Source organism: Girardinichthys multiradiatus, chromosome 15, assembly GCF_021462225.1.
Source record: "Girardinichthys multiradiatus isolate DD_20200921_A chromosome 15, DD_fGirMul_XY1, whole genome shotgun sequence".
Taxonomy (NCBI): Eukaryota; Metazoa; Chordata; class Actinopteri; order Cyprinodontiformes; family Goodeidae; genus Girardinichthys; species Girardinichthys multiradiatus.
The window spans coordinates 27,540,926-27,560,664 of NC_061808.1; the positions used below are offsets into that span (position 1 = coordinate 27,540,926).

Consider the following 19,739-nt stretch of genomic DNA (forward strand, 5'->3'; position numbering starts at 1 on the left):
AGATTCTAAAATACATATAATAGTGTTAAACCTATATGACTGGGATAGTAAATGGATCAATATACAAATAAATAAACACATTTTGAACACTAGAGACGTGAATTTTGTTCGTTTGCTTTGAGATTTGCGCGGTGGGTTGCATTTGGAGGCGATTTAAACAATTGAGTGATAGTCTGTCTCCCTCTAGTGGATACGGTTAAAAATAACACCTTCTTTCCCACCCAAACGTGGGTAGTTTTAAAAGCGTGTCTTATAACGGATACTTCTGTGGTTAAATTAGTCATTTCACTTTAGTAAAGATTATTTTGAACAAGAAATGTAAAATAAAATATTCTACCAGAGCGCACGTGTATCTTATTTCCTGTGTAATGACGTTTACAAGCAAGTAGTGACGTGCAAGAAGACGGCGGCGTCCTTGTCACAATGGGGACTGTGAATGCTCACTTGTTAGCCAATTTAGTGTGAATAACTGCGGATTATTCTAACTGTCGTCTCGTCTATGTGGCTCATCCCGTCGCATACATGATAAAGGTAAGCTTCACGGTTCATTGGAACCGTGGCGATGAACAACTAGAATTCCAGACAGACTGATATGTTTAGCATTAGCTCAAGCTAACTTGCTAAGCTAATGCTAGCGAACAGATTGACCTGCCTGGTTCACACGTTTTCTTTCAGTTTCATCGTTCATTGAGCTTGATATTTTACCAACTCACTGCTTTTCTTTTACTTCAAACGCCTTTATCACACACGACGAAGCTACGTTTTAAATATTTTAGGTGTTATAGTAAACAAATGTTAGGGAGCAGCTAGTGTCTTTATTATGCTAATTTGCTAAATCCGATATTTATAGACTCAGCAATAAATCAGTGACTGGTAACTCTGTTGCTCTCTATATAAACTATGCAGGAGTTAAGAATTTACCATGTTACGTAAATAGAAGTAGTATTTATCCGACGTTACGCCGCAACAATGTATCTGATATGTATTTTGTAATGTGAATAGATTGTAGCGAAAAACATTTCAGTTTTCTAGAATCATAAGTTTTCAGTGAGAACCAGAGATGATGAAGCAATCGGTTCTAAACGAACTTGCCTAAAAAATGAAATCGATAATAAGTAATATATAACCTCAGATAAACTCAGTTTTTGGTCGTATTAGTTGTCTTTGTCAAGTCTTTTCTGATTTTGTTTTGATTTATATGTCTTTAGGGCTGAAACAATCAGAAAAATTGTAATTAATCAATTATTGAAATAATCGTCAACTAATTTATTAATCGAATAATCGTTAATTGGAGTATACAGACTCTAAAACATAACATTTCCTGAAAGAACAACCCACTCACAGCAGTAATTAAGCCAAAACTGTACATATTATACATACAATTTCCATTTAAGATAAAAAACCTTAATTGTCTGTAAACATTCTCTATCCAGAAGTGGCCTAGCTTTAACTTCACCTGGTTCAAGCTCTGTAAAAAAAAATCTATTAAGCACCTTTTGCTATCTGATTAAATCAACCAATTGACAGACAGTCGACAGATTAATCGATTAGCAAAATAATTGTTAGTTTCAGCCCTGTATGTATATGTTTTAGATATTAAGTCTAACTCTAAATATTGAAAAATTTCAGGTTACTAAACCTCTAATATTTTCCCTCATGCTTTTCTTCCGGTTTGAATTAATTTTAATGAGATGCCAGAGAACGTGCTGGACGGACCAGAGTTATGTTTGGCTGTTTAGAGCATGGAGTAATGTGATGCTGCCCCTCCCTCATCTCTTACTGCACACTGCCGGTCAGATGGCTGAAGGAAGGAAAGCTAATAGATGAATCAGTTCTCACTTCTACTAGGATAATGCTATCTGAAAACTTTACTTGGCCAATTACAGAGAAGCTTTCTGAGCAGTTTGCCCAACCAGTTTAATATCAGATTGTTACACTCGGGTTGCTGTATGAATAGCAAAGTAGGAAAAAAGAATAAAATAAGCAAAATAAGAGCTTGAAAACGTTTAACTAGATTTTTTTTTCCCACTTAAATCAATGTATCAACAGGAAAATAACAACATTGCAATTATGGGTGCACCGATCTATTAATTTTGGGAGATCCGTGATCAGCCGGTACTTACATGTGAAATCGATCGTATCAACCGATCTTATCTACTTGTCTAACCTATTGTGCAAGTTTTGTTTCTTTTTAAAATGTGAAAAATGAAATACTAAGGGAACTGCAATGCTCTAAGTGTTTTAGATTTATATTTCAGGGTGTTGTTCAGTGTTTTTGAATGAAATAAGATTGGAACTTTGAAGGTGTATTGTGAACTTATAACACCTGACAGCGTCGGTTATAAAAGAAAAAGAAACTTGGTATCGGCAGGTTAGGTTTTTAAAGATCGGTGATCGGCCAGGAAACTGCAATCGGTGCACCTCTAATGGTAATAATAAATAAATAAACCATACAAAGCAGCTTTTATCAAAAGTTGGATGTGAAAAATATTAATTATATTACCATCCCAATTATGTACATTAAATAGGGGAGGTGAGATTTTAAGGCGCACATATAATGCTGATTCTTATTGGACTTTTTTTGTTCTCTGATTGTTATGGTCGTACTCATTCACACTAAAAGCTAGTGAGTAATAATGAGTTTTTTTTTCCTGTGCATCCCTGCAGTCCAGCTCAGCGGGTCCATCCACCTCTTCCCCGCAAACAATGAAGGAACCCAAGGAGAATTTGAGTGGCCAAGCAACTCTGGACCACATCAAGCCATGCTGGTACTGGGACAAGAAGGACTTAGCCCACACCCCCTCTCAGTCCGAAGGCCTTGACCCTGGCACGGAGGCTCGCTATAGGAGGGAGGGGGCCCGCTTCATATTTGACGTAGGAACCCGCCTCGGCCTGTATCCTTGAGTGGTTTATGCCACGAAAAAGCTTTAGCCGGTACTTGAGTGATACTTGATTCATATATTTCAGATAAACTTCAGCAAAAAACACTGAATCCAACATATGGATAATTTATAAATAACATATAATCCTCTATAAATTGGCCTAGTTCTTCATTTTATACAAAAGTACATGAACGCTGTGCTTTAGATGCTTTAGTGTGAGTTTAAAAGTAAGTTTTGCATAGTGTAGTGTTGAGTTAATTAATGTGATCATGGCAGCAAAGGTACGCCTTTTAATCAGGTTTCATTTATAGAAAAGGGGGTGTGTGTGTGTGTGAATCCTTGACTGTTAGCAGACACTATGACACACTTGCCACCGGCATCATATATTTCCATCGCTTCTACATGTTTCACTCCTTCAAGCAATTTCCCAGATACGTGAGTTCAGTTCCTGATCATCCTTGGTTTTCCCTGGTTTCTGAAAGCGAACTGAATGTAGGGAAATTAATGTCGGGACATTTGTTTCCACAGGTGACTGGAGCTTGTTGTCTTTTCCTAGCTGGAAAAGTCGAGGAGACCCCAAAGAAATGTAAAGATATCATCAAGACGGCCCGGAGCTTACTGAATGATGTGCAGTTTGCGCAGTTCGGCGATGATCCAAAGGTGCGGTTTTAATTCGTTTAGTCCCTGTACCTTGGACTTTTTTATAAATACATTTGGTCCAGAAGTGTCTACAATTATTGTTGTCTAGTGTCCTATCTTTGGGACACTAGGAGCTGGCAAAATGCTTGAAGTTAAAGAGGCCTGTGAGGTTTTGTTGGCTAACCCGTATTTCAAGGCAATCTGAATTTTAACCCTTAAGAGGTCATTTAAAAGCTTTCTAAGGACAGCTGTCCACGATGTTATTTCCCACTTTTAGCATGTCAGTCTTTTTGAAATTACTTCAGCTTGAAATATTTGAAAGCCAGTGTGTTTATATAAAAGGAAAAAAACACAAATGTCCCTCAAATGCATTTCTTACACATTTGTTTTTTTTTTATACACTCAATAATATCAATAGTAACATACACTTACTCCAGTAGCAAAGCAAGGAAAAAAAAGACCCAAATCATAAGCTAAAGGAATATATTAGTTTGTTTTATGATAAATATGGCAGTAGTTGTTTTTGTTCTCTCCTTGGGAGCAAATAGGTTTTTGTGTAGTTTTGCAATTTTATGCTCATTTAAGCAACTTAGATATCAGTTCTAGAAGAAAAAGTATGAAACTAAATATGGTCATTCAACACAAGTGAAAATGACCTGAAATAAATGGCACAAAATGTTCCTTGAGACCTCTCAAAATACAGTTTAAGTTTAGAGAAAAACAGCACAAGTATCTGGTTAAATAGCGTCGATTATAATATTATTATAATTATAGTTAGTTTTAAAAACATGATAAGCATTAGGGGTGTCACTAATAAGGATTTTATCAATCTCTGTTTTAGAAATATGTATAATCAGTGTAGATAATTAGCTCCAACTTTGACCCGTCTTTGTAGCAACATTTTGATACATTTTCCATTCTAAAGGGGTCTTAAAGCCAAAGAAGCAAGCTTCATAAATCCCAAACTGGGTTGAAGGATCTCTGTTTTCAGTGCAGAAAAATCCAGATTAGTTTTGAACCGTTCAAGTGTTTTGAGCCCCAGATGTTAAGATTCACTCCAGATTCCTTTACAAACTTTTATAAAGCCTTTTAATTTTCTATCGCAGCACCAACTTTCAGCTGGGTCAGGGAGTAAGAACCGCTTCCACCATGAGCTGCATGCAGGGTAACAACCAATCAGAATGTTGTGAAAGCCGTGTTTAAAACTCTGGAGTTACTTTCATTTTTGTTCTGACAAATTTAAGGCAGAAAAAATGAAAAAGGAGGGAATGAGGTATAACAATAACATGAGCCCACAGTCCCTTATCATCCCCTTTTATTTTGACATCACCGGGTTTGACCTATTGGAGCTGCCGTTATAGAAGTTATCTTCCACCATCAATCTCATTTCAGGCTTGAATCACATAAAGGATTGAAGCTGGTAAAATTAGGACGTGTGTTTACAGGGAAACACAGATAAATATTTTTATTTATGTTGTAAAACTGTCTCTTTAGGCTGTAATCTTCAGCAAAATTTAACAAAAGAATTCAGCTTAAATAGACATTTTTAGTGACATACAGACATGTGGTGATCTGGCTTTCTGGCAGAACCCGAACCAGTAAAGAACTGCCTCTTTCATCAGCTCTGGTTATGCACTGGAAATGCTTTGGTGGGGAACACCACTGTCTTTGTTTCAGTGACCCCTGTATTCCTCTGGATTGTGTTTGTCAAACTTAGTTCAGGTAAAATCACCCATGTTGCAAGACGACTTGGTAGCAAACCTGTGCTCTAAATTAGCCTTCTTGTTGAACAGGAGGAGGTGATGGTTCTGGAGAGGATTTTGCTCCAGACTATCAAGTTCGACCTGCAGGTGGAGCACCCCTACATGTTCCTGCTGCGCTACGTCAAGCAGCTTAAAGGTAAGTTCAGACAAACATTTCAGTCCCACGTGGATTCAGTAAAGAACAGGCTAATTATATTATTGCCATTATATCCTAGGGGAGAAGAATAAAGTCTGCAAGGTGTTACAAATGGCTTGGACCTTTGTCAATGACAGGTGAGCATGCATGGCTGTGGTACACCCAGCTTTAGATCTAATGAACTGAAAATACCTGATTTACATCAGTGTAGTATTTTCCTGAGAAAACTGAAAGAAGACTTTAACCACATTGTCTGTGTCTCTGGTAGCCTCTGCACCATGCTGTCTCTTCAGTGGGAGCCAGAAATCATCGCAGTGGCTGTGATGTACCTGGCAGGGCGCCTGTGTAAATTTGACATCCAGGAGTGGACGGCCAAGCAGTCTTCCCGCCGCTGGTGGGAGCAGTTTGTCCAGGATGTTCCTGTTGAGCTTCTCGAAGGTACTCATCTCCTTCTTTAAAGATGTTTCCTCACCCCCCAGATGTTTCTCATCCTAAACATGCCTCCTTCCTGTATAGACATTTGCCACCAGATCCTGGATCTGTACTCGCAGGGAAACAAGCCCATCCCTCAGCAGATCCAAGAGAAAGAGCGGGCCTCCGCTACTCCGACTTCTGTACCTCCAGTGCCACAGGGACCGCCCCCAGCCTCAAACCCTCCTCCACCACCTCCTAAGAAGACTCCTCCTCAGGTTGGCAGCCCTGCACGCCAACTCAAACGCTCACATGTAAGCAAGGTTAACAACACAAATGGTGCAAGCAAAAAATCGTTGCCATTTGCTTTTAGCGTTAAAAAGACTTCGTTTTAAAATGTAGAAAATCTTGTTTTTGTTTAGACATCTCCAAAGGATGAGCCCAAACCTCCAGGTATTTCATTTTTCAAATGTTACAGTGCATTGTTAAAATATTTACACCCCTTAAATGATTTTTGTTTTACATTTGGTGAAGTAACACAAACACAAAAGTATAAGGCCCATCAGTGTTAAGAAAATGCTACATGGTTTTCAGCTTTGTAGAACCACCTTTCCCTACGATTAAAGCTTTGCTCAAGAAACTTCTGCCCATTCTTCTTTACAGGATGACTCGAGCTCTGTCAGATAGGATGAAAACATATTTCAACATCAAATTTCAAGTCATGCTACAAATTCCCAATTCTATTTTGGCCCAGACTAGATTCGTCAGCATAATGACACCTATCATAAAAATGTGTGTTATATTGAGTTGTCCTCTTTTTTAAGTGTTTTGAACACATGCATGCCACACTTTCCAGATTAAAATTTATTAAAAAGTAAAAAAAAAAACTGATTATTTTCCATCCATTTGAGTTATAAATAGTTTGTCACAAAAAATCTCAATCTCAAATGTAAAAGTTTTTTTGCATTTTTAATACTTGATGATAAAAAAAAAAAAAAAGTCACACACAGACTAGTCTCTTAACGCTCTCTTTTACAATTTGCAGAACAAGCCGGGGCAAAGATCCCCAGACTGGAGAGCCCTATGCCTCCCCTGCCTGCATCCCAGCCTCCCCCAGGTAACCATGACTACTCCTACATCTACCCGCCATCGTATGTGTCATGTATTTTAGCATGGAGTTGGAAATAGAGTTGAACTTGGGGACATGCTGGTATCCAGGACACCCTGCTGTTTTTTGTTTTGTGTGTGCCACTGAACAGACACTTTAGGAGCCGCCAGTGCCGCTGTAGTCAACTTGGGATTATAGAGCAGCCAAAAATTGTTAGTCTGCTTATGTAATCACCTTTTGTCTGGACAAACCACATGGTCCTACACTAACCCAGAGCAATCTGATTAGTGCTTAAGCCTGGTAATGAGACCTCCTGTGTGGTGAAGTTGGCTGATCTTGGCCCGGCTGTGCGTTCCTGTCTGGGAACAGAGAGGTTATTTCAGGTCATGTTTGAAAACTAGTCTTATGGCTTTTGTTGTCGAATGTTTTTATTAACATGGTTTTACTTTCTGCCTTGTTCTCCCACACAAGCCCCTCCTGCCGAGGCAGAACCAGGATGCGAAGCTGCTCCACCGCCTCCACATGCGCCACCTCCACACCAGCCCCCTCCTTTGCCCCATCGCCCTCCTCCACCTCCACCCTCCAACTACCTTATGTCCACTACCAGCTCCTACATGTCAGGAGAGGGCTACCAAAGCCTGCAGTCCATGATGAAGACAGAAGGTCCAGCCTACACCCCCATGCCACCCAGCTACCCACCTCCAATCCCGCCGTATCATCCACATGTCTATCAACCAGCTGCTGCACCACCCCCAGGTCCTCCACCTCCTCCATCCACCTACCCACCACCCAGTTTGCCCCCAACTTACCCTCCACCAGGCTACAACAGCTACCCACCACCTCCACGTATGCCCCCGGGCCACGTGCCGCCCCCAGGGATCACACTTCCTCCTGCTGGGTATCCTCCTCCACCCCCTGTGCCTCCAGGACAGTCCCAAGTGCCCCTGCCCCCTCCACCTGGAATGCCCCTCAACCGCGGTGGGTGGATGAGATGAGTCTACCAACCCATAGTTGTTGACTCTAGACTGAACCAACCAGAAGCTTAAGTTTTCTTGTCAACTAAGAGAAGTGAAATTGGTTTCTCTTCAGCAAAGCTGCAGATTATCAGCTGATGGGGTTGGAAATGAACTTGACATGACACGTTGGGTCTGGACAGCATTGTTGGGAAAACCAGGAGAAACATTTCTGGTAGGCATCTTGAAAGCTACTCACTGTGCCCATAAGAATCACTGAGAATGTACCGAGAAACGGCAACAACCTGTTTTCCTCTTAATGGATTTGACACATACATGTTTAATGGCCTTGTAAAGACATGTTCCAGGTTGTTTAGTTTTGTTATTTGCTTTCTATCATTTGAATCATGTCTTTTACCTCTGCTGGATTTCCAGTTGCATTTTTGTCTTGCATTCTGTTTCTAACTTTCTTCTTTCAAGTGGTCTCCAGTTCTGGAAAACGGACATGAGAAATACAGTAGTCATTGGTTTATAGGTTGTTGAACTCTGACCTGTGCTTGTTTTGGCATATAATTTAATTTGAAAAATACCGGCTTCATGTTGCAAACCGTTCTGTGACTATTAAAATGTTTATTTTCATGTTTTGTCTATTTTTTGTTTTTTGTGATTGAGTGAAACTGTATGACAGAAGGTATTAAAAGGATTCCAGATCGGATCAGTCTTATCTGACACTGGGGAGATCTTTTCATTTTAACAAAAGATATTTAGATAAGGGAAGATATACAGACGTAGTCAAGATGTAAGTATAGGCACAATTATTTCTTCTAAATTATTTCAGAAGCATCATCTCATCTGCTCTGTAATTTGACTACATGTATCAGTGGAAAGAAATCACATTTCGAGAAGAACAATGTTGGGTCTTCTAACAAGCCCTTTAAAATAGTTAATTTTCATCTCCATTGGAGTTTCAACTTCAGAGATGGAATGTATTTAGTAATTTTCCATTTCTCTGGGGTTTAAATGTGTGACAAAGATTTCTTTTAACCCCTGGCCACTTAAGTTAGATGTAAAACTTTATTTGTCCTGCTACCACACACGTTCACCATGATGGTAAAAGGAATTGTCCTCTGAGAAAGCCAGAAAAGCCTTTCCTGACCTACTATCACAAGTGTGAAGTTTGGTGACCACGAGGCAAAGCCTACTGTTATGTATGGTGGAGGTTCCGTCATACTGTGGCCGTTTCTTTCCTGAAGGCCCTTTAAACCTTTGGCATTGTGGATTCTTCAAAATAAAGGGTTACCCAGATGCCTTTGATGGCCGCTGTTGCCAAGGGCGGCATGACCATTTACTCTTTCCACATAGAACGAGGTTGGTTTGAATAGCTTTTATCTTTTAATAAATCAAATCATTTAAAACAGAATTCTGTATTTCCTATTTTTCCTACAATCAGGCTAAACCTTTCCTGTCTTAGGTCAGTTAGGATAACCACAATTATTTCTATTTGCTAAATGCTAGAATACGACCGATTTTATTAATAGAAATGTCTTACTTTCTTCAAAAAAACACCTTTTCAGCTCTGCTCACACATTTTCTATGGGACTATGGTCAGGGTTTTGTGATGACCACTCAAACATTGACTTTTCGGATTCAAGTCGCTGTCAATTTGGAAGACCCATTTGGACTTCGTTCAAACTACATGGATGATGTTCTAATATTTCCATGTAATGTTCTTTCCATCAATTGTGTGAGGTGCACCAGTCTCTCCGGCAGAAAAACATCCGCACAACCTCGTGTTGCCACCTTCATGTTTTACTGTTGGAATGGTGTTTTCAGGCTTGCAAGCTTCCCATTGATTCCTCTAAATATAGCAGTGGTGATCATGTATCGAAAAATGTAAGTCCTTGTCCCAGAACACACAAACTGTCTTCCCTTTTGGAGTAATGGCTTCTTCCTCTATGAGTGGCCTTTCAGTTCATGTTGCTACAGGACTCATAGTGGACAATGACTCTGCTTCAGCTACCATCTTCTCACATTCATCTCTGGGGAATAGAACCTGTCTCCTTCTCTAACAGGATGGCTGAACATAACTTTTAGATGAAAATGTCACCTTCAGGCATCTGGAAATTGTCCCCAAGCATGAACCAGACACGTGGAGCTTCAAAATTCTGTTCCTGATATCTTGGCTGATTGTTATGTATTTTTATTTTCCAATGTCACACAAAGAAGCATTATGATTGAGGTGTGCCTCTGTTTAACTCAAATGTTATTAAACTATTCTATCAGAAGCTGACAAAGCAATTATATTTTCTTCTGAGCTAGAAAGTGATAATTTCATCAATTCTGACTTGTAGTAAATACAAATGATTTTGGTAATTCTGTCTGACTTAATGTTAGTGAGAAAATGTTTTGCGTCTTTTTATACAGAGTAAATAACTAGTTTTAAATGTAGATAAAATAACATGCTGAGAGCTGAGGGTGGTAGGAAAAATACAAACCTCTACGCCTCTATGAAACAGCAGGGGGCGTCATTACGGAGGAATAAAAGCCATGTGAAAACAAAAAAATCTCATACGTATATAAAAATTTCTTTGCGAATTAGATTCTGCCTAATTGCTTTTAGTTATTGTAATTTAATTATTTACTTATTAATTTTCACTAACTAATTTTAATTCTTGAACAATTTGTCCCTATCAGTCAACAAGTAGCCTAATTTGCTAAATGAGAGCAACAAAAACAAAGACAGGTTTCTTTCTTTATGTTTATGTTATCTTGTATGTTTCAGACATCATCCTCACTCAGTTATCATTCATAATGGTGTGCTTGATATGGAAAATCAAGGATGTGTCATTGTTCTGCTTGGATATTAAAACATTTGGAATTTGTTGTTTATTTAAATAATTACATAGATAACAGAATTAGTACACACTAAGCAGCCACTTTATTAGGTACACCTTTGTGCTATAGTTTCAACAAGGTGTCAGAAACATTCCTCAGAGGCTCTTCCATATTGGCATGATAGTGTCATGCAGTGGCTACAAATTTGTCTACTGTACAACCATGATGCAAAACTACTGCTCCACCACATCCCAAAGGGGCTCAGTTGGATTAAGATCTGGTGGCTGTGGAGGCCACTGGAATACAGTTAAGTCACTGCCATTTTTGAAGAAGCTGGTTGGAGATGATTTGAGCTTTGTGGCACAATGCATCATCTTGCTGGAAATAGCCATCAGAAGATGGGTACAGTCACTGTATTAAATAAAAAAATGACGTATATGATCAGCAACAACACTTACACGGGCCGGGGTGTTCAAACAATGCTAATTTGGTACTGTGGGGTTCAAAGTGTGCCAAAACAACATCACCCCATACCATTAAACCACCACCACCAGCCTCACCGACTGATACGTAGGATGGATCCATGCTTTCATGTTAATCAGGAAACATTTTACCAGTCTCTTATAGCCTTAAATCCTCTGTCTTCCACATTCTGTGTTTCAGTTTAAACGTCACCATGGTGAGATAGATAAATGCAATGAGGTGTTGCGATGTAATTGGCTAATTTAACATTTGTGCTAAGCAGCAGTTAAACTGGTGTACCTGACGAAGACGCTGATGAGTGTATGAGCTGCTGGTTTATGTGCAGGATGCTTACTGGCAGAGGGTGTTCTCTCTTCTCCAAATAAAGACATCGCTTGACAACATAATGAAGCAACTTGTTTATTTTCTTTCCCAGAGTTTTCTAAAAGAGGCCTAATTCCTGTTCACCTGAAAATTGTTAATCTTATCAGTGAAATTTATGAGAAAAAGTTACATCATGCTAGTTGCTACAGGACTGACGTTTGGACCAGAGATTCTAGAGGTCTGGATTGTGGTTTTAGCATACAGATGGAAAAAAGGAGCTTTAAAGAGAAAAGTTTAAAAAAAAATGTACGGTAGTTAGGTACCAAATCGAAAACACACTGGAAGAAAACGTGGCACATTTCAAACTTAACGCCACTTTTTTTTTTTTTTTTAAGTATTCCAAGTTGTACCATGGCTTTAAAGCAGTTCCTATAAAAAAGGACACTTTAAAATGAACATTTGATAACTTTTTTTTCATTTTAAAACATAATTTAAGGAAGTAAAGGTCTGTAACGGCAGCCTCGGAAATGTTCTAATTTGGAACAAATGGCACTAGAGATGGGAGAGCCCGTTCTGTCGGTCACATCTATCTGATAAACTTATGGATCAAGCTAATCTCATAATTACCTAAACTTTGTAGTTATAGTGTGCTCTCCAATCTCTATCTTAAACATGGTAATAAATACGCTGACGAATGGCAAGAAATACTCATTTTTACAAAGTTTCAAGGTGTAAAGACATCGAAGGGAAGACATACTTCTCAGATTCTAAGATTAAAATTAAAAAATAGAAAGAAATCATGCAACTGCTGAATCCATGACAACAGAGTCTAATCTAAAAAAATGCTTATTTTTCTAAAATTCACTGTTTAAAATTATAGTGGACCTACTGTTAGATGTTCAAAATCTTATTGCAGTTGGAAAGTTCTTACATGGATTCAGAAAATGCATTCACTACTCGTTTTGTAACCTGATGCTACAGCTGAAAGAAAACTATCCTGTCTTCATTAACACACGCACGCACATCCACACACACATCCCCACACACACACACACACACGCTCAGAGATTGGTGACAGTAAAGCTTTCGCCCTCCCAACCTGAGTAAATGATTGTCTGACATGCACACAGCATACAAGTTTTAGCTTGTTTCACTAAGTAATAAAATCATTTGTGGAATCCAAATGGCCTCAGGACATTTTCAGAGATTACATCAAAAAGGTATAATAAAGGTTCATCTGGAAAACAATTGTGATAGTAATAATAATAATAAACAGTTAATACTGAAAGCAAACCCTGTGGAAGGTCCAACTCTGTGTGCTTTCAAAGCAGAACATTTTGATCATATGGCCACACTAATGTACAAAACAGAGAAAAAGTCAATTCAACAGAAACCATGAAGTAGTGCTATGGTTTTATACACATTGTACACAAGTTAACAGTGATCCCTAGACGTAGTTATTCATAGACTTGTCTCACAGGCAAAAGGCGCTAGATCACAGTGGGTTTCACTTCAGTTAACGTTTTAGAATGCTAATCCTAATTATACTTGTTGACCATTAAGGGGTGGAAGGGTACATGTAACTGGAGATAGGGTTTCTATAGGGGGTACTATCAAAAGTTATCTGAAAATTCAGCCACACTGTTGCTCTAACATTCCCTCAGCATGTATTGAGGAAAAAAAGTGCCAAAATTCAATAAATAATTAGATTGTTAAGTAAATATTGCATGATAACTGGAAATACATACATTAATGAAATGAATGTATTTATAATTATATAAATGCTAAAATAATTGATAAAATACAAAATTAAGTATATAAAGGTGGAAATTATCCATTAAAATTTTAATTCTATGCCTATTAAAAGCCTAAGTAATTAATACAATATTTATTCAGTTTTTTTCATGGTCTTGTCTGCAGGACATTTTGAGTTCAGTTTCTTGGTCCTCCTTTAGTTTAAATTATTTCATAATGGACTGTAGCACAGAAAAATGAAATCCTAAAATAAATACTTCAATAATTTTGACAAATTCTTTAATTGTTCATTTAATTGTTTAATTTTGTATTTAATATGCTATTGAAACATTCATATAAATATTGATAATTATGAAAATCTTTTTATTTCAAGTATCACCTATATATTTATTTGCCAAATTATTTATTTGTTGCATTGTAGACCTTTTGGCCCCTAACATGCTGGGAGTTCTCAGTTTCTGCGGCATTGTCGGGTCTGTGCTTGAAACCATGTTGCACTGCTGGCTCATAAGAGCACAGCTATGCTCTTGAAAAACAAGCTAAAAGCAAGTGTGTGTTTGTGGCTGACGAAAAGTGGCCCAACTAGCTGCCATTACTCAACTTCACCATTGACAGTTAAGAAACGTGTATATTTCGAGTGTGCATGTAAATAACAGACTACATAGTTCATTCTGTAGCCATCATAGTGGTCCTAAAGAGAGTGTTTGCTGCAGGGAAGCCGAGCGCCATCGGCACAGCATGATGGGCCGTGTAGGTAGATAGTAAGGTGACGCTTTCCCAGGTTGAGGGTAGGTACTGTGGATACTGATGAGTTGGGGCACCAGCTGCCTTGCTACAGTGGGCCCTTGAACTGGTTCCCAGAGAGGTGCTGCCTGATGGACATCTTTGATCCTGCAGCATCACCCAGTTTTCTCCACACCACCTGCAAACAGGAGAGACGAGCTGCTGAGAGGTCCAGGTGAGCAGCCGAGTCAAACAGAGAGAGGGACAGAAGGGCGGGATGTGGAAGCAGATACTGGGGGGGTCAGCACACTGACTGAGCTGTAGAAACTTCACACACGTACAGGTGCATTTTAGGAGATTAGGATATCATCTGAAAGTTGTTTTATTTAAATAATTCAACTCAAGTTCCACGTTCTGAATAGAATTACTGGAGTAAATTAACTTCTTATTAATGCACCTGTGTATGCGATACAGTTCAGCTGAACTACCTTCCTCTCTGTGAGGTTTTCCTCTACCATCAGTGTAAAGGGGCCCACGGGGGACCCTGGTAATATCACAAAACAACTATTGTACTGTTCCCCAAATTCCTGGCCTGTCACAAACCGCTGCAGGGTCCAAATAGCATGACTCTGCTTCTCTCTCTCATCAGGGCACCTTTTATTCCGCACAAGCCGTTTTCAACACCAACAGAGAGAGAGATTGAGGGAAATGAGGGGCAGCGAAGGGAAAGACTAGATAGGTGAGAATGTGTGCTTGGAGGAGTGCTCTTTTCCCTGCTGATAAAGTGAAATTGCTTTAACAGCTCAACTGTGAGCCTATAGTGATGGCTTCCGATATAGGGTTTGTTTCAGAGAAGAGAAAAGAGTGGAGACAGAGGATACAGAGAAACCGGGCCGCTCAGGCTGTTAGAACAGAAATATCAAACTACAGCTGTGCTCTAATGGGCTTAATAGTTATGATGTAGTCGGATCTTGTATAAGTAAAATCTGTGAGCTTATAGTGCTTTTATGAAACATTTAATGCTTAATTTTACAAAAAAGTGGGAATCCATGTAAAATACATGCGGGACCCATTGTATTGAGCAAAACGTGTCACAATAAAAAAAAAAAGACATTTATTTTGAATCAGAAGCCAAAAACATTTAAAGATAAAACCCTAACGGATCAGAGACACGGCTGTGTATAAAACAAAATTCCAGAGAGTTTTTCCAAGATAAGGAGCCTGATTACTCATCCAAAACTTGGATCAACCATAACATCGTTAAGACTGTCGAGATACAGAGGGGCCACTGTCTTGTTTTGGCCCGGGCTCATTTAAGATAGTCAGAGATAAAGTGATAAACTGATAAATCCAAATTCTTCAGGAAAATCCTGAAACCGCATTCTCCAAAGGGGCTTTAAAGGTCTGTTATTTGTGAAAAGATGCAAAACTACCATTAGTAGTAATGTAATTTATAGCCACAGTATTCATAGCTTTTCCACTATTAAGTGTCAAACCTAAAGGTATTTTTGGGGGATTGTACGTAATAGGGCAACACAATGTAGGAGTTAATTGTGCAGTGGAAAGTTAATGGTACTTTTTTTCTTTACAAATAAAATCTGAAAACATAGCATGCATTTGTATTTAGCCCCCCTCACCCCGACACCCTTAATTAAAATCCAGAGCATCCAGTTGTTTTTTTTTAAAGTCACCTAATTAGAAAACTACCATGGGGGACTGTGGTAGCACGGGAGGTGCTGCAGAGATCCACAGCTCAGGTGGGAGAATCTGTTGACTACTGAACTCCACAAATCTGGCCTCTACGGAAGAGTGGCAAGAAGAAAACCACTGCTGAAAGAACAAGACTGTGCAACCTGCCCACCAGTCATGTAGAGGACACAGAAAACACTTTGCACCATGTACTACTTTGTGTTGGTCTATCACATGAGACAGCTGGACTTACGTTGCACATCTCTCGTACGATGGCCTTCTCTTTCTCACTGAGATCGTCCTCGTAGTCTTCAGGAGGCTGTTTGTCCAAATTCTCGTGGACCTCTAGAACCTAATAAAAAGGCGGAAGAAGGTTCATTCACGAATCGTAGAAAAAGTAAGGAGATTGTTATAAAAGGTTTACAACATTACACAAAGTGGTGACAGAAAAACAAAAACACCAAAAATATTTGTGAGATCATGGCGTGTTCATTCACACATCAACAAAATCAAGTGCAAAGACAAATGCTCCATAACTACATTTCCATAAATGTGTATGAGCTAATAAATGACCTTCATTGCATGCACCACTGCCTCTGGCTTCTGGACACAGGACAGGTAGCCGGTGGCAGGAGACGATTCGCTGGTTGGAAGACGGTTTGTGCCCTGTAGGGAGACAACAATGATATATTTATGGGTCATCCTGTCACCGAAAAACAAAACCTGCAACAGCAAATGGAAGAAAAAAAAAAAAAAAACAGGAATGAGAGGTTGACCAGTTGCAAAGGTTAATTGGCACCTTTAAATCCGAAACATGTGGAGAACATGCTCTTATCGTATCTGCTGTCACTCAGTTTAAACCCTGCACCCCTCCTCACAGAGCTCCTCGTAAGAGCATCAACCAACACAAAGAAAGTTCACCACACTCTCTCCACCTGGGTCAGGTTAAAAAAAGGAGACATTTCCTGTGCTGTGGCACTGAAAATGTCATCCCTTTCATTACAACTCAAATCACCTTCCTTTTTTTTACGTTCAGTTCCCAGGTCTGCAACCTGCAAGGCCTGATTTAACCTGCTATGATGGGAGCAGTGAGCCGGGAAGGAGACAACCTGGGTGTTTGCTTGACTCATCTCACCCCCCGGTTAGCTCCAGACAGTGGCTCTCTGTTTAGGGGACACAGAGATCTCAGGGACACACAATGGCAGTATTCAGCGTGACCTGGCATCAGGACCCAAGCATTAGACACAGCTCTCTGGCTCTGTTCGCCAGGATTCAATTCATGCTTGTGATGTGTTTGTCAGCTCCCCCCATGAATCCATTTGGATGCCAAAATATTCTGATAACAATAATAACCCAGCCAAAGCCCCTGATTTCACATCAGCGAAGACAAACATTGATTTGTATCTCTGGTTCTCAAAGTTCCAGCCTCAACTGAGGAAAACACGAGTGTTTTGTCTTCTTTGTACAGTTAAAGGTCACCATCTTCGTTTAGGCTTTAGGCATCTTCCCCCCACCCACATAACCTTTTTAGGCAAATTAAAACTATCCTCATAAAACACAGGCTCTATGCTAAAAGAGGCTTCTAGTGATGGATAATGACATAAACACAGAGTAACTAACCAACCGGAACCAAATAAAAACTGTTTCCAGCCTTTCCTTCCAAACAAATATGCCTAGGATGGAATTTTCATTGGCTAATGAAATGTTGAATTTAATTTAATTTTTTACCTAGTTGACAAATAAAAAGCCCACAAGTGATGTCTGATCAGTTTCTCTAAAATCGGTTATTCATAGAAAGTCAAAGAGAAATCGGTTGTTAGACAACTTTCAGCCTAATTGGCATCTACTGGTGACCGCATGGTTGGAAACTCAAAAATCTGATCTTGCATAGATTGGTGAATGCACCATACACAAGTGCTACCAGGTTGAGGTTACAGCAACACTCTTTGGGGTGAAAGCTGTTGCTGAGTGAAGATGACTCGATGCGTCCTGACATGCATTTTATTCAGGCTGATACCGGGAAGGCTGAATGGAGGGGCAACCTTTATTCATTTTGAGCTATCAACCACTGCCGGTCATTAAACATGCTGGAATTGATCCCACAACTTTCGGATTGCAAAACGACTACTCTTCCCACTAAAGAGTGGTTAAACTATCAGCGCTGATCACATGAAGTTTATGCTACTAAACCAGACAAACTGTTTCTTTGTTTATTGGTAAATACAAAACAAACTTTTTTTAAACTATTTAAATCCAATAATTTACCTCAACATCCCTAAGCACCAATGGTTCTGGGGCACAAACTGGTACTTCTTCTGCAGTGATCATAGTAGTAGCCCCATATGGCAAATCAGAGGAATTTGGAAACAAACAATTTCCTAAAAGGCTTCAGTTTTCTGAGTTGGCGTTGGGCTGACCTGCATGTTTTAGATGTTTCCCTGCTCCAACGCACCTAATTTAAATGGTTAAACTACCTCCTCTGCACATTATTAAGTTTGGCAGATGTTTCTTGATGGCCCAGTCATGTAACTCATGTTTTAAAGCAGGAAAGCCTGCAGGCAACCACCCTGAGGCCTAGTTTTCACTTTATTCTGTAGTCCCAGAGTTGTGCATTGAAAAGAGGGATCCAGACTGTACAAAGATGAAATGTTTACTGCTCATATGAATGTTGGTTTGGGGTAGGCTACGCCGGTATCAACAGCCCTAGTAAAATGGGAGGGGTGAATCAAATAGTGTTGGCGCATTGGCGTACAGTTAGAGTATACATAATCAGAACCAACTGGAAAAGTGTTTGGGTGAGTCATGCATGCAGGCCGATTTTTTTCCACTTTCCTTCTCATCTCTCCAATCATTTTCAGTCTGACAACATCCCTCCCTCACTCACTCGCGCTCACTGACCTGGAACTGTGTGTCAGAGACAAAGGACTAAATACAGTAAAAAGAAGGAGCTGATAGAGTGAAAGGGGTACACAATGTCCCGTTCTCTGAGATTCTGCTTTCTCTTACCTCTTTCGCATGGATCGATAAACTTCAACTAAATTTAGGACCTGCTGATTGTATTATTGATAGATGCTAACACAAACTGCTGAAAGCCATCTAGTTAATCTGTTCGTTAATTTGAATTCATGAGTTTGCATTGATTTTAGCTGCTAGGCTTTATAAAAGGTAAATGACTTTGCAACAGGTTTTAATAGAGAGGCATCAATAAATTAGGTGTTGACCAGAATCGGCTGATTTTCAGCATTATCAGTCCTGAAAGGTGAGCAGGGGACTTGAAGCTCAAAAATCTGATAATTTCTGTTCAGTAAACACACCGTTATCAAGCACTACCACATCTCAGTATCAACAACATATCTGGGTGAAAGTTTTATCCAAAACATGAAGAAAGTAATGTTATTTTCAGTAACACTCAGGTGCTTCAAAAGTAATTCAGAGGAAGCACGGAGATTTAGGAAGTTACTGAAACTGGAAACTATACTTTCTACTAAATGTCCGAAATATCTGCGGTTTACTGAGGCTATAAAAGTGCAAGAGAGAGCAAGAGCAACTTGTAGCAGATAACAGGAAGGCTATCCAGAGAATAATAAGATACCTAGCTTTATGTTTTTGAGGTATCAGTGTCTGTCATAAAATATACTGAATTTGGAAATGCTGGCAGCGTTTTGGGACTCTTAAGGTAAGAACCTACTTTCTCTAGGACACAGTTATAGAGACTTTGTTTTTTTTATGATATCTGGGCTAACATGCTAATATAAGATGCTAAAGATTGTGGTTCAGTCTTGTACTGTATGACCACCAAGTGGCAGGAAGCTACTTTTAATTCAGTTCAATTCAATTTATTTATATAGCACCAATTCACAACACATGTTGTCTCAAGGCACTTCACAACAGTCAGGTTCATACATTCCAATGAATCCTAACCATTGAACAGTGCAGTCAGATTCAGTTATTTATTCAAATTGGATAAAAAGTTTTTCTGTCTAAGGAAACCCAGTAGATTGCATCCAGACAGTGACTTGTAGCATTCACTCCTCCCGGTTGAGCATGTAGAGACAGTGG

At 39.3% G+C, this 19,739-nt stretch overlaps 2 protein-coding genes across 5 annotated transcripts in view; one reads left to right on the top strand and one right to left on the bottom strand.

Annotated features, from left to right (window-relative positions):
• The first annotated feature begins 296 nt into the window (after positions 1 to 296).
• On the top strand, positions 297 to 8,531 carry ccnk (cyclin K). Its single transcript, XM_047387066.1, has 11 exons — positions 297 to 531; positions 2,668 to 2,894; positions 3,236 to 3,317; positions 3,411 to 3,542; positions 5,315 to 5,420; positions 5,500 to 5,557; positions 5,689 to 5,858; positions 5,937 to 6,145; positions 6,254 to 6,284; positions 6,877 to 6,948; positions 7,411 to 8,531. The coding sequence occupies exons 1-11, from the start codon at positions 523 to 525 to the stop codon at positions 7,932 to 7,934; spliced, it is 1,620 nt and encodes a 539-aa protein (XP_047243022.1). The 5' UTR covers positions 297 to 522; the 3' UTR covers positions 7,935 to 8,531.
• Positions 8,532 to 11,595: 3,064 nt separating this feature from the next.
• Positions 11,596 to 19,739, bottom strand: part of ccdc85cb (coiled-coil domain containing 85C, b) — a 59,712-nt gene continuing 51,568 nt past the window's right edge. For all 4 annotated transcript variants that reach the window (XM_047389054.1, XM_047389052.1, XM_047389053.1 and 1 more), the window contains 3 exons: positions 16,254 to 16,346; positions 15,934 to 16,032; positions 11,596 to 14,190 (listed from right to left, as the gene is read on the bottom strand). In XM_047389054.1, coding sequence (XP_047245010.1) covers positions 14,101 to 14,190; positions 15,934 to 16,032; positions 16,254 to 16,346 — 282 coding nt within the window. In that variant the 3' untranslated portion in view covers positions 11,596 to 14,100. The remainder of the gene's footprint in view (positions 14,191 to 15,933; positions 16,033 to 16,253; positions 16,347 to 19,739) is intronic.